Below are 14,852 nucleotides of genomic sequence, written 5' to 3'. Positions count from 1 at the left end.
CTCAAACCTCTCCTTGTGTATTTAGCAATTAATTGGCAAAGCAATAAAGTGAAGATGCTGATGGATAAACAGCAGAGGAGTGATTTGAGAAGTTTCTTTGGACATTTCAAGTCTTAAGCCTACAGGGGGCGAGTCTTTGATGCTCAGAAGATTTTTGGTGGATCGTTTGGGCTTTGAGACTCAGACTGTAAATATGTGAATTTCTCTTTTACAGAAAAGCCATTTATTAGCCTCAACTACAGAAATGGACAAGTGGTGGAGGTAACTGCCGGCCAGAAGTCGTTCAAATTACAAGTGAATGTGTCTGCCTTCCCCACACCCGAAACACAATGGTGAGATGAGACTCTGGTGTATTCATTAAGTTTGATGGGTAATTTCCAAATGCATAACTAGGCCTTAGGTTTACAGATTCGTTTAGAGGCAGAGCACCTCAGCTGGAGCGTATCCTTTAATGTAGCAGCTGTGCTTTGTGTCCAGGTATAAAGATGGAAAGCTGATAAACCAGCGCCCAGAGTTCAGGATAAAAAGGATGAGGATGCACCTTAACCATGCTTTGGAGATTAAGGATGTCTGTCAGGAGGATTCTGGGCTGTACGCGGTGGTGCTGAGGAACAGTGCCGCCGCGCTGGAGAGGAGGCTCAACATTACGCTTGTGGTCAACGGTAACTAGTCTGTCAGTCTGTGTAGCCCTCAGTGGAGATCACGCCAGATGTTTAGTGTAAAAAACAGTGGATGTGCAACAGTTAAATGCCACAAAACACGAGAGGTTTACTTGTTCCTCTGTGTTCACAAAGGGTATATAGAAAATACATATATGGTAATAAGACTTGTGTCTGCTTAAAGTTTGCACCACATTCTGATGTCATCGTACCGGTTGAAGCAGAAGTGGAGACTGGAATCACCCCTAAGTGCATTTATGTGTTAAGTTTGTATCTTCTCTGTTTTCTAGTGGCCTGGTGGTGTACTAGTCATGCTTTATCTTCCTCTCATAGCTGTGTATGAGGAGTATGAGGGTGGCTTTCTCTCTATATGCATTAGTCCTGTGACTGGCAACTAGTCCAGGGTGTTTCCTTGTTCTGCCCAATTAAGAAACACTGGCAGGTCTGGGCCCCTAGATATTATGTCTGACTGAAGGGAGTGATTGATTGGCTCTCCTCTGACCCAGTTCCCCCACAGATCCATGAGAAAGAAGTGGCAGATCCGTCCAGTCCTTACCCCAGTGACAGCAGCCAGACGCTGACATGCACCGCCTATGGTTTGCCCGCCCCCAACGTCAGCTGGCAGTGGAGGCCCTGGGGCCCGTGTGTCCTCAACAGCACCCGGAGCAGACTGTAAGAAAAACCACACAAACTCACACACGGGACTGACTCTGTGTAACCAGTGTGGGAGCAGATAGGGTTTGATTGAACGGGATTGAAAAGAAGGGAGGAGTGGGATGCGGTGCATGAAACGTTATGAGAAGACCAAATAAGAGGAAGAGGTCAGTGGGGAATTATCCACTGGCTCTGATTGAAGAAGAGAGGGAGGAGATGATGAAGAAAGAGGCGACGGGGAAAGAAATGTGGAGGTGGATGAGAGGAGCAGAGATGAAGAGGAAGGTGGAATAGAAGTAAACAGAGGAAAGAGAGGACGAAAAGAAAGTGTCTGTTCAATATCCAATCTGCTTCTTCCCCCACGTGGAGCCGCCATGGTTCAGCTCTCACATTGCAGACTCACTTTCTGACATACAGCGGAAAACACAAATCCAAATGCACATGTAACACTGACACACACACCTACACACTTATTATCAGGCATCGCCTGGCCGCTACTGCATAATATCCCTTTAATATTCTCCATCTCCATCCAAGGCTTAACATTTGAAGTTATTGCTGTTCTCTTGACCTTTCCATGTGAGCATGCAACAGAGTGTACAATCAGAAACACACAGCAGTGGCAGGTTGAGCTCAACTTTGGCTCCAGATGTCCAGTTAATTTTCTGTCTCATGTAAAATCTCATGTGACATTTCATGGGCGCCGACTGAGGCATGGCTATGTTGACCTTTTCTGGTGCATGCAGAAATAATTGAATTTCCTTTTCTGTATTTGGTATCCAATTTAAGAGAAGAGTAAATTTGATTCACATGTAAGTCCACCTGCATGCTGAAGTGTCCCATACTGAATTCACCTTAGTTGTTTTGAGTGACATTCTCTGCAAAGCTTGAGAAATGACTTCCATACGGGTGGACAGGGGCGCCATGTTGGTGCTTGATTCCAGGGCTAGACGGGCCTTCTGTGTGGAGTTTGCATGTTCATCCCGTGTCAGCGTGGGTTCTCTCCGGCTTCCCTTCACAGTCCAAAGACATGCAGCTTCGGTTGATTGATGACTCTAAATTGCCGTAAATGGTTGTCTGTCTATATATGTCTGCCCTGAGCAGGATAAGTGGTGAAAAGAAAAAAAAGATAATGATAATGGATGAGTGAAGAGTCTCACAAGATGATGAGTGCACAGTGGACGATTGGACAGTCTCACATGAAGAGCACTTTGTCTGTATTAGTAACATTACAGAGACTGATTTTTAGACAAAGGAATAGTTTGATATTTTGGGAAATACACGTATCCACTCATTCATTTTCTTGAAGAGAGTAGAACAATATCACTCTCATGTCTGTACACTAAATATGAAGCTACTGCCAGGACACGGTAGCTGAGCCCATCATAAAGACTGGAAACAGGGAAACAGCTAGCCTGGCCTTCCAGCACCTCTGAAGCTCACTAATGAACACATCATACGTTGTTTGTTTAATCCGTTCACAAAAGTGTAAAACCACACAATGTGGTTATGTGCTGGACTATTTCTTAGCAAGGAGCGGCACATACTTCTGATCCCCATTGCCATTCCTACAGCCACACACATGGATAAAAGATATCAGTCTCTATAAAAAATAAAAAAATGTGTTCAATATGTGTGCAGTTGAAGAATTAAACTCCTTTTTGTGTCACCAAACCCTCAAATTTCCCCCAAACAGAAGACTAGTTAGTGGTTATGGTTAAGGTTTGGGAAAGTCTCCAGGAAATGAATTGACCCTGATTATATATCTGCTAATATTTGAGTGTTGCCTTTAGGAGAAAATGCAAAACAAAATTCCAGTTCATGTTTCATTAGTTCTGCCATGATGTTCACACTATGGATCTTCATAAGAGAAATTGATACCATAGTTTTTCCATTAGTTGCCAGGACACAGCATTATTACCTTGGCTTTGGGTTTGCAAGCTCATGTTCGGATCTAAAATGCAACCCAGTGCGTAAAAACAACAAAAACACATCTGATAACATCTCGTAAAACCTCAGGTTGCCCACTCTCTGCTACGCATGTCAAATGAGGGGAGACGTCATGAATGTGTCTGTGTTTCTATACAGGGTCCGGCGAGACAGGAGGGGCCGGAGTGACGGGATCGCAGACTGTCAGAACTGGCAGGACATTCATTTGGAAAACGCCATGAATCAAATCGAGTCCATTGACACGTCGGTCGAAGTGGTGGATGGCCGACAAAAGGTTCATCACAGCTTTTTGATTATGACTGCCAAAGCCCACTTATTCATGAATCTTTAAAACAAATCCCGATATTACAATACGATGACATGATTGTTGATATGAATGAAATTTCCGTAAAATAATGACTATGATTAGGACATAGCCCAGAGAAGAAGACATTCATATAAGTGGACCGTGATGTTTTTATGTAAGCGTCCCATATTCTGAATTCCATAACAAAATTTGTCAATTACAAACCATTTCCACAGTAGAAATATTTAGAACAGTCTTCCTCTGCAGACTTCCTGTAAGGACCGGTCATAAGCAAAACCCAGACACGCATGCAAGGGGCGCCTGTGCACATACACATGCCAGTACATTTGTAAACCACACCCATAAGAGGAAAGCAGAAAACGCACACGTGCAAACTCCTGGAATTTTTCAGTCACACCTGAGTGGGTTTGCTTCTTGTTGCCCTGTCGGCAACAAGATTTCGCTTGTGTGTGGTCACAGCGAATTACGAAGACAGCAGGTTGCACTTGCTTTTAGAGTATGCGCGTTTCTTCCAGATGAATTAAAGCCTCGTGCACCTTTTCTTACCCCACAGATAGTGAGCAGGCTTCAGATTGGCAACGCCAGTGTTTCTGTCATGTACAAGTGCACTGCTGAAAACAAAGTCGGCAAAGATGAGCGGCTGATCTACTTCTATGTAACCAGTAAGTATGTTGGGTCAGATTTCACCCTGCATTTGCCAACAAAAGAACACAAGACGACGATGACTAATTAAAGGGTCTGTTCTGCCAAAATCCCCTCTCGTGTTATGTTGCCGTGCAGATAATTGTGGGTCGAGGTGTTGAGATATCTGAGGTTCAATAGAATAGAGGTGAATAGAATTTGTGATCCTCACAACATTGGAAAATTACATTGAACAATTCAGCATTTCTTTCTACATGGATGGATTATTGAATGTGTCCCCCTGATAAAAGCAACAGGATTTAAGTAAGAAAATGTTGCAATTTTGATAAACCAACCAATAAGAAATAAGTTTCATTCATGTCCAGTGCATAAGCTCTGTCTTGTTAGGTTACCTAACCACTCCACCTGCCCTTCTCTTTATCTTTAAAGCCATCCCTGAGGGGTTCAGTGTGGACGTGCAGCCCCTGGATAATCCCCTGGAGCAGGAGAAAGTGTCCTTGTCCTGCAGCGCTGACAATTACACCTACGAGCAGCTGCAGTGGTACCGCATTGACCCCAAGGCCTTGCAGGATGAGCAGGGCAAGCACCAGGAGCTTGACTGCAGGAGCGTGCACCTCTACGCATACACCCTTGACGGCCAGCTCTCCTTCCAGGAAGCCTCCAACAGCTGGGTCCTGGACTTCACCATCCCCTCCGTGCAGCTGATGAGGGATGAGGGTCATTATGTATGTGAGGCTCAGAGCAGGCGCAGCGGGGAGAAACAGTGCCTGTTCAGATACATCTCTGTGAAAGGTGAGAGATAAGAGAGATGAATACTCCAGACACAGTCGTGCACACATCGCCCTGCATAGAGAGTAGTCTCTCAACCACAGCTAATTATAGAGAAAAGCTCAATTTCTGGCGGCCGAAACACACACAGTGAAGCTGAGATGCTGAAGGGCTTCAAAATACGCACACTCACAAAACCCACGCAGCCTGAGACCAACATCCAAACGTAATGGAGAGAGTACCCGGTGTTTGCACTGCATCGACAGAAAACAGAGCTGAGACGCTGCAGGGCTGAAATGCACAAACAAATTCCTGCGTCATTGTGTGCTGTAAACTTGCATCAGCGCCCCGGAGGATCGATGTACATTGTAATGGGATTTTTTGACATTTGCCCTTTTTACAATGCTACAAGACCCGTTGTACATTGACACTCCTTGGTTTGCACTGTTCCCATGGGTGGAGTATGTTAATTTCCATTTTCCCTGTCCTTCTCTCTCTCTCTCTCTCTCTCTCTCTCCAAAGCCCCAGAGGCACCTCGGTACAAGCTCAGCCTCACCAACCAGACGGTGAATGTGACCGAGTCTCTGCGGATGGAGTGCGACGCAGAGGGCAGACCTCTACCCCTCCTCTCCTGGTTCAAAGACAACCAGCCTCTCCACCAAATGTCAGGTGCCTGAACACACCTCCACGAGTGATGCACGCATTTACACAACAGTGTTACACATAAGGTCTGCCCCTCTAGATCTTAATTTAGCAGGACTCGTATCTTATGACAGTCTATGCTCTGTTCAGGGGAATCACGTTCCGGCTTCACATTAGCTAAAAGAGCAGAAACAATACGGTTTGTTAATATTTACTCACAGATACACAACCGCCCACCAGCCCACCCACACACCCACTGGCACTGAAGAACAAATTTGTCAAACAGAGCCAGTGACAAGAATACTGGCGAATACCGATGTGTTCACTGCACATATACACACCCACACACAGGCGTGAAACCCTGCAGGCCGATGGACACGGCTCATTAGCTTTCTCAGCGTGCATTTCTTCTTAACATCTGAGGGAGATGGGGAAGGGGGGGAAGGGGAAGGGGGGGTCAATATGGTGTCTGAGTGACAGCCGATGCTCTGGGTTCGCTCAAAGGGGCTGCTGGGACATGTGGCTCGCCTCACAGGGCGATGTGATTATAAATGAACACTATAGATCGAAGCGCAGAGGTGTGACAAGAGTTCAAGAAATGTTGAAAAAGTTGCTGGGTTTATGATGTGAGAGGGGAAGCGGAGCGATGAAGTGAGCCGATGTGTGTGTGTGTGTGTGTGTGTGTCGCTGTTCAGGGATCCAGCTGGAGGACTCAAATCGCACGCTGAGTATCCAGCGGGTTACAGAGGAGGATGCCGGTCTTTACACCTGCACCGCCTGCAACCAGGGCGGTTGTGTCCACTCCTCAGCCTCCGTCCAGGTCATCGGTGAGTCAGCCACACACACACACCCCCACATACCCCCAAGCACATACAGAAAAAAAGGCTGCTTCATGCGATCCCAAAGACACCTGAATCCACTCACACACACTCACCGCTGACATGCCTTCTTCTCGAGAGCACTCAGGCCTGAAATCACAGTTGCCCTCGAGTTCACATCTTCACACACAAAATGTACATGTCAGTATTTTAGTCATTCACCGCTCACACTTTTCTCTGCAGCTGTAGTTTTTGTGCTTTTGTTGTGTATAGCTCTCCACAGTCAAAATCAAAGACGTTGACTGCTGGGACATTTCATACTATAAATAATGTAATGGGTTTGCTGGAAGTGGTCTCTTGATGAAGTTAAATGACTGTTTAACACATTGATGTAACCTAAATATTTCAAAGTAAGGCGCTTGCAAGAAGGATCAGTAGTTTGTAATATAGCACCCCCTGCAGTTGGTAAGGAGTGATGTAATCAAAGAGAGACTAAATAAAGACCTGTGAGTTGATGAAGTGGTTTCAGATAAAACATTTTGCATCCAGGCGTGACTTTCTTTCTTTCTTTCTATCAAGGTTCAAGTGACAAGGCCAATGTGGAGATCGTAATCCTCATCGGGACGGGGGTCATTGCAGTTTTCTTCTGGGCATTGCTCATCCTAATCTTCTGCAACGCAAAGCGGGTCAGAGGGCGCCACTTTTCACCGTGTGTTTGTGTCCGTACGGGGGTTTGTAAGAAAGACTGACAGACCGTAACCTAACCTCTGACCCACAACATGTCTGTCGCCGTTTGAGCGCAACCTGTTTGATCTTCAAGAGAGTCTGCAGTTCACCCGCTGAGTTACTGATATCTGCTGGGAGCAAGTCCAATTAGTCAATGCACATCTATAATGAGGCCCAAGTTGCTTTTTTTTATTTTTACTCACTTGGTCACTTATTAGATCGGCTCACACAGCGGCTCTGCAGCAAATTCACAGTGTGGTGCTGTCATTAACAAGTAATTAAGAGAAGGCTTGTTATGCAGAGATGACTCGTTTCCTCCCCTCTTTCTTACAGCACCTCTATCTTTTTGTCTCTTCCCCCTTGTTCACTTGTGCCAGTTAACTAATTTACTCAGGCAATACTTGGCCTTTCGTCATCATTCTGTGAGCAACTGTGATCTGATTGTATGCTGCACAGACAGCATGAGTCTGTGTGTCAGCACAGTTGTCATGTCGTGTCGACACATTTTAGAGGAACGTTTCAAGCTCACGGACAAACACATTGCATTTCCTGTGATTATGTCATAACAAAAGTCAACCTGTGTTAAATGTTTTTAATGTCACACTGCAGCAGTGTGAAATGGTCATTTAAATGGTCATTTAAAGGGGAGATATCATAGAATAACTCACTATTTCAGTGCTTTACATACATTTGGGTATCTGGAGTGCCTGCCAACTTAAAAACTGTGCTGTCAGACAACCCAGTTAGTTTTTTGTGGGGAGCCTGGATCAGAAAACATGATTCAACAAGCCATTTCGGATTTGGCTCCCCTTTGTACGTCACATGCAGGCTCATTCGAATATATGGCTCAATCGCCGTAATGTTACCTACATAACAGACATTCATGTTAATTAATATCTTTGAGAAAGCCACTTTAATTTAATAAGACATTGCATTCAAAAAAAAGTCACTGCTTTATGAATAATCTCACTGTATAAACTTGAAACAAGTGTGAAATTAAATAGTTAATGAAGGTAAAAAAATGGAGATGTAAGGTTTATATTCTTGCTGCTGATGGCTACAGGTTTTTACAGAGTCATCATTATGCCTACACTGCCTATGCCAGCACTACACTGCCTATGCCAGCAGCTGGCCCTGCAAGCCATCAATTGTAAAATGGTTACGGTTGCTGTAATGATTTTCAATTGTCAATTGACTTTTCAGTAGCTATAAAAGCAATCAGCTTTGCCCCGGCTTATCACTTTTGATTCATTTAATGTGATGAAAAACGGTCGTATCATCCTAAGTATGATAGAAATGTTCCCGTATCTTAGAAGACTGAAGGGAAAACATCACAGCTGCCAGAGTTACATGTTCGATGCACACTGCAGTCATTGTTGTTGTCATGAGCTCTTTGTCTCCCCGGTTCATTCAGGTTAACCCGGCAGACATAAAGACGGGCTATCTGTCTATCATTATGGACCCGGGGGAGGTGCCTCTGGATGAGCAGTGTGAATACCTGCCCTACGACTCCTCGCAGTGGGAAGTCTCCAGAGACAAACTGCGACTGGGTGAGCAGCCGGGGAAGGGTGGGAGAAAAGGACGAATGGCTGTTGGGATAAACGAGTGAATGGGAGCGAGGGGGGGTTTGCGAGGAAGTATGCAGGCGGGGATGAGAGCAAATAGATGGATGAAACCGAATTACGTTTCCATTTCCAGAATCCTTAATGGCATGAGATTGGATCGCAGCCAGCCGGGCAAAGTGCTGCCAAGTAAAGTGCTAATGTTAAATATGCGCTCATTCCCAGTGCGGCTTTTGAAAACGCCCTGAGGAAACGCATCTGTTCCACAACAGTTCCCAACTCATGGGAACATGTTTCCAAATGCTGCAATTGAGATTTTAAGCCCCCCCCCCCTTGTGTATATGGACGCCAGATGCATTTCCATTTTGCAAATGCTCCCGACCGCGACTGTTTTTGTATTCCAATGAGACAAAACCGAAGTCGGCATAGATCAGTGAACATACATATTCTGTGGTTTCTCCTGACATAGGAAAGGTTTTGGGACACGGTGCCTTTGGAAAAGTAATTGAGGCAACAATCTACAGCATCAGCAAGAGCAACAGTTTGGACACAGTGGCTGTCAAGATGCTGAAGGGTGAGATTTGTCTCTGTGTATGAAGTCACTGATGCACAGAGTTACCTGGTATATATATATATATAACCTGGTAGATAAACAATACAACAATAAAAAACAAGATGTATTTCATGCATAATGTTCCACTTTGTGTGTGTGTTTCAGACGGATCCACAGCCAGTGAGCACAAGGCCTTGATGTCCGAGTTAAAGATACTGATTCACATTGGTAACCATCTGAATGTAGTGAACCTGTTAGGAGCCTGCACCAAACCAAATGGTGAGATTTACATGTATTACGATGAAAATGTTGTATATATCAACAATTATGTAACAGTGACGCCTCATGAAAAATGAAATTGTCATGATTTTGAAGACCGTTTCCTTTGGAATATTAAATTGAAATTCAGGCAGAACACCTCATTTTGGATCTATGTTCAGCTCTGTTGTTTGTCCTAATTAGTAAAATCCCTTTTTTTTTTACGAGTGTTAACATTATTTTGTCCACCCTCTGCAGCTTCAACCAACATGTTTCTTTTTCGAGCAAACCATCTGATAAAAACAAACAGCTGCCTCTCTTTTTCTTCGACACCCCTAATTTTGTGTCAGTACATCATTTTGACCTGTAGAGCACATTTTTGTGGAGCTCACATCTGGAATTGTTTAACCCTGTGTACCCTAAACAAAAGCAGCAATTTAACTGTTCGGCTAATCCCAGGTGGTGTGAAAAAGTAGAGATTTTTAATGACTTTTATCAAGTAAGAAAAAAATGTAAAATGTGTTGAAATATTCGTAGCCTTTTTATCACACCGTACTCTCATGATAAAAGCTGACAATTAAAGTGTCTGTATCAACAGGTCCACTGATGGTGATAGTGGAATACTGCAAGTATGGGAATCTGTCTAACTTCCTACGAGCAAAGAGAGAGTTCTTCCTCCCGTACAGGGTATCCAAAACACACTGAAGCACTGCCTACCGTTCTCTATTTGTTTGTTCTGCTGCGATAATGTGGCCGCAGAGAGAATCTTCTTTTCTTTGGTTGAGCCTATATTTCCTCTATATGTCTTTTCTTTATTGAACAGTATTTTCTTCTCACACATGTATTCTGTATTTCTTTTTTTGAATTATCGATTATGGAGGTGATGCATTGAACTGTTTCCCCGCTCAGGATCGCTCTCCTAAAACTCAGAGCCAGGTGAGACGGATGATTGAGGCGGGTCAAATGGACCAAAGAGCTCTCCACCCGCCGCCTCCACGCTCCTCCCCGCTCACCAGTCCTCAGAGTCAGTCATCCAGCACGCCCAGTGAGAATCCCGCAGGGGAGAAAAGTGAGTCTGCTTTAATTCACAAAGGCAGATTATTTAATTTCTCTTTTTCTTTCCGTGACCGATCTCTCTCTCTCATCTTCTCTCTCCAGTGGAGGACTTGTGGAAAACTCCTCTGACGATAGAAGATCTAATCTGCTACAGTTTCCAGGTGGCTCGTGGGATGGAGTTCCTGGCCTCCAGAAAGGTTAATTGTCAGCATTACAAAAGGCTTTAATTTAGTGAATGAGCTGTGGGGAAATGTCAGCAGAGGTTGGGCTCAGGCATTACGTTGTAGCCTGGATCATTCAGCTTTTCTGTCCTTTGTGTTAATGAACCACGTGACCGATAACTAGAGCAATGCCACGATCTCATGCTGCATATTAAAGCTAATGTACAGTCTGCCGTGTGTTCAACAGGAGCATAGAATAAGGAAATCAAATGTACTCCATACTGGTTTGCATGTGCTGTTGATGAACACGCTAACCAATAATGCACCATTAAGAAACTACTCACAGCTGCAGAACATTAAGACAGATTGTGAATGGTTAACGGGGGAACAAAAAATGAGCTACGTACCTTTGGAAAAGCATGTTGCTTGCTCTTTGACGTTTATTTGGCAGTGACGTACCAAAGTCACAGTTTGATGTCCTTTGCCCCAAATGCATTCAAATACATACACTTTGCTATGTTGAACTCCCTTCACAGTATACCATGACAATGTCTATATTGTATACAGTGATCATGTGATATGGCTTTGGTACACAGCTGAGGACTGATTCAGGCAGTGGTGAAGTAAATATTTAGATCCTTTACCTTAATAAAAGTAGTAATACTGCAAGATAAAACAAATACTCTCTTACAAGTAAATGTCCTGCATTCAAAAGCTCACATGCTATTTTAAAGTACTATGCATTGATTATGCATTATTGCCCCATTCAACATGTCAAAGTATATATTAGTATATTATATGTTGTGTTACGAGGGTCCTCTTAGAGCTCCTGAGCTAAGAGAAGCGACGGGGTTGACCTCCGTCTCCATGGACGCGTCACGTCCCTGAATTGAAAGTGATTGGTTGTCAGGTGAACAGTCACTGTCAGTAAATGTGAAATCAATAGTAATCAGTACAGAAAGGAAAGGAGTTAGACTGGATGAGATTAAATGAGATTACAAAAAAAGATTCAAAATATATAATTTTTGTAATAAAAAATAACTTGAATTCAATTATATTACAAACAAAATCAAATCTGGTTAAAACGGTAAATGATAAATGAAACCAATCTGTTTTTCTTTCGGGATTGGTCCTATTTGTTGGTGAGCTGATCGCGTATGAAGCTTCTGGTAATCGGGTGAATAATGTAATTTAAATGGTGTCAACAAAAGAGACTATAATTTATAATGAATATCAACAGTCTGACCAGAATCTAAGCACAATGTCTGTCTTTCACTCACTGTCGTGACCCTAAATGCACGTTTACTTGACAGCGTTGGATCTCCTGCAGTGATTCCACAGAGCTCTGCCTGGCCGAGACATAGTCCAGTCCCAGTTACAAACACACGCACGCACACACACACACACACACACACACACACACAGGTTATAAGGCAACAGATTATTGAGAAAATGTTATTTACTGTCTTCAAATCATATCTGTAATTCACTCATCAGAGAAAATAAGGTGCAATCAATGCATGCAAACTCTCGCACAAACATTCAGGGACACGCACATGCACACCGCAGGTTTGTGATGTATGTGTGGTTGTGTGTGTGTGTACCGGCAGTGTATCCACAGAGACCTGGCAGCCCGCAACATTCTCCTGTCAGAGAGCAACATCGTGAAGATCTGTGACTTCGGCCTGGCCAGAGACATATACAAAGACCCCGACTACGTCAGGAAAGGCAATGTACGGCATCCTCACACTTGCTACGCTTTGGAGCTCCAGGTTTATTATCCGTCTGTGATGAAATATTAAACTCCATATGTTCTCTCAGGCTCGTCTGCCTCTAAAGTGGATGGCTCCAGAGAGCATCTTTGACAAAGTGTACACCACCCAGAGTGACGTGTGGTCTTTTGGAGTTCTCCTCTGGGAAATCTTCTCACTGGGTAAAGACACTAATTTATTATAATTTATTTGTATAAAAATCAAACGGTTTCAATACAATCTCCTACATCAGTCTGTAAGTGTATCGATCTCTGTTCTTGCCAAAGCAATTAGGTCATTTTTTAATTAGTTTTATTTAAACCAATTTTATTCAAACAAACAACCTTTTAATCCTCCCTCAGGTGCTTCTCCGTACCCGGGAGTACAGATTGACGAAGACTTTTGCAAACGATTGAAAGATGGCGTGCGGATGAGGTCACCGGAGACTGCCTCCCCCGAAATGTAAGCAGAGACTTTGATTTATTCTTTCTCTCATCTTTTGCTGTCAAATAAGAGTTATAGTCCTTTTAATCGCTAGAGCCAATCCCAAAGGCAAATGAGAATATACTCGTAAAAATCATAACTTTGGCTAACTTGTATGTGTAGGAGAGGCTATGGTCAGATTTGCAGCTATATTAGTGTGTCAGGGAAGTTGATGACCTCAGTGTTGTTCTTGCCGTGATGGTGCTGCTCTCTGCTGGTAGATACGGCATCATGCTGGCCTGCTGGCACGGTGAGCCCAAAGAAAGACCAACCTTCCCTAACCTGATGCAGATCCTGGGAGACCTGCTGCAGGACAACAGCCTACCTGTGAGTTCATTGCCGGAGAGACATTAATTCTACTTTTCAGGTCTTGAATCCTTAAATCTTTTCCGTTTACCCTTCAGGATGGGAAGGACTACATACCTTTGAACCACTCACAAAGCTCAGAGGATGATGGCTTCTCGCAGGCGTCCTCACGCCCTCCGTCTGAGGAGGAACTGAGACTGGTCGGCAACACTCTGCCCGCCAGGTACTAATACATGTTCATCCTGTATTCCGTAAAGGCGAAAAGATTTTTCCTATGAGCAACGTGGTTCTACTTGAACACACCGAGTCATCTCACGTCGGAGATGTTGTGTTTTTGTCTGAGCTCTTCTCACTGGTTGGACGCTGAAGGTCATGTCATGAACTTGCATGCACATAAATATTTAATGTTATAGAGAATTGTTTCAGGTTTTCGTAGGCTTAAACAGCCGCATGAAATCTAAACTTGGACTTGCTCACTTCATTGAAAACTTGAATTACTGCCTTAAGGTTGTATGCCTCTGCCAACCAGTCAAGTAGGCAGTTTACATCCACGTCTGTCCAAAATGTCAACACTTCATCCTTTTCATCCTTTCATCCTCGTAGACATTCCTTTGAAATTGTCGTAGTGTATGAATTATTGAGTTATGGCCAAAAAATGTGTTTTGCAAGGTCACAGGGATCTTTCACCACCAAATTCCGATCAGTTATTTCTTGAGTGCAAGTAGACTTTTGTGCCAAATTTGAAGAAATTCAGATTTTTGTGTGGAGAATGAGATGGACGTACGGAATGAGGGAAAACCCCAAAAACATGCTGCCTGAGGCACGGAAACGGTGAATCTTTAATGGAATTCAAAGTGAATTCTTGACCTCGGAAACAGCAGTTTATTTAACAGCAGAAAATAGTCTCACACAACATCCAGCTACTACATTAGTAAAGCTAGTAAATGTACCTCGTGGTGAGATTGTCCTTGTAAAGTTTAAAGTAACTTTTACAAGCCGCTATGGCAAAACTCTGAGAAAAAAGTAACATTTAAAGCTTTTTTTCCCACATCTTGTTATTGACGTGACAAACGCTGCCGGCCTGTCAAGACATTGAGCCTACGGAAAAGAGACGGGTATTTGAAATCAAATGATTTCTTATTCAACTTGCGGACAAGATCATTTTGTTGGTTGAAGATGTATCATCATGTCACACAGCTGACAACCTATTCATAACAGAACTATCTACATATAACCTATTTTTTTCATTGAATACAACTTATTCTGCTCTTTTTTTTGTTACCGTTTCTTATCTGACTTGTGGCATTTAGAGGCTCCATCATCTTTTAATCTTATAATCCTTTCTGCACCTCTTGACCAGGTATTATAACTGCGTGCCCTTTACCGGCTGTGTGTTTGTGGGACCCACTAAATTATGTCAGCCCAGAGTGAAGACATTTGATGAGTTTCCTCAGGGGATGCAGCCACAGAAAGCTACTCAAGTAAGCTCATTATCTTCTTATCAACTGTTGAAAATGTGACTGGTGACATTTAATGAATGACCAAAAATAGTTGCA

General features: G+C 43.5%; 1 protein-coding gene across 1 annotated transcript in view; it reads left to right on the top strand.

Annotated features, from left to right (window-relative positions):
* flt4 (fms related receptor tyrosine kinase 4) overlaps positions 1-14,852 on the top strand; it is a 39,259-nt gene that overhangs the window by 22,421 nt on the left and 1,986 nt on the right. Inside the window, exons 8-28 of the mRNA XM_076103353.1 lie at positions 215-332; positions 478-662; positions 1,166-1,331; positions 3,402-3,537; positions 4,124-4,232; positions 4,642-5,004; positions 5,503-5,649; positions 6,318-6,449; positions 7,020-7,126; positions 8,581-8,716; positions 9,198-9,302; positions 9,447-9,560; positions 10,138-10,226; positions 10,449-10,608; positions 10,698-10,792; positions 12,367-12,489; positions 12,578-12,689; positions 12,870-12,969; positions 13,212-13,317; positions 13,395-13,519; positions 14,657-14,777. Coding sequence (XP_075959468.1) covers positions 215-332; positions 478-662; positions 1,166-1,331; positions 3,402-3,537; positions 4,124-4,232; positions 4,642-5,004; positions 5,503-5,649; positions 6,318-6,449; positions 7,020-7,126; positions 8,581-8,716; positions 9,198-9,302; positions 9,447-9,560; positions 10,138-10,226; positions 10,449-10,608; positions 10,698-10,792; positions 12,367-12,489; positions 12,578-12,689; positions 12,870-12,969; positions 13,212-13,317; positions 13,395-13,519; positions 14,657-14,777 — 2,849 coding nt within the window. The remainder of the gene's footprint in view (positions 1-214; positions 333-477; positions 663-1,165; positions 1,332-3,401; positions 3,538-4,123; positions 4,233-4,641; positions 5,005-5,502; positions 5,650-6,317; positions 6,450-7,019; positions 7,127-8,580; positions 8,717-9,197; positions 9,303-9,446; positions 9,561-10,137; positions 10,227-10,448; positions 10,609-10,697; positions 10,793-12,366; positions 12,490-12,577; positions 12,690-12,869; positions 12,970-13,211; positions 13,318-13,394; positions 13,520-14,656; positions 14,778-14,852) is intronic.

This window comes from Anarhichas minor, unplaced genomic scaffold (genome assembly GCF_050575085.1).
Source record: "Anarhichas minor isolate MPS153535 unplaced genomic scaffold, ASM5057508v1 ptg000028l, whole genome shotgun sequence".
NCBI lineage: Eukaryota > Metazoa > Chordata > Actinopteri > Perciformes > Anarhichadidae > Anarhichas > Anarhichas minor.
The sequence above is the reverse complement of the archived record's forward strand: the minus strand, read 5'-3'. Positions and strand labels throughout refer to the sequence as shown.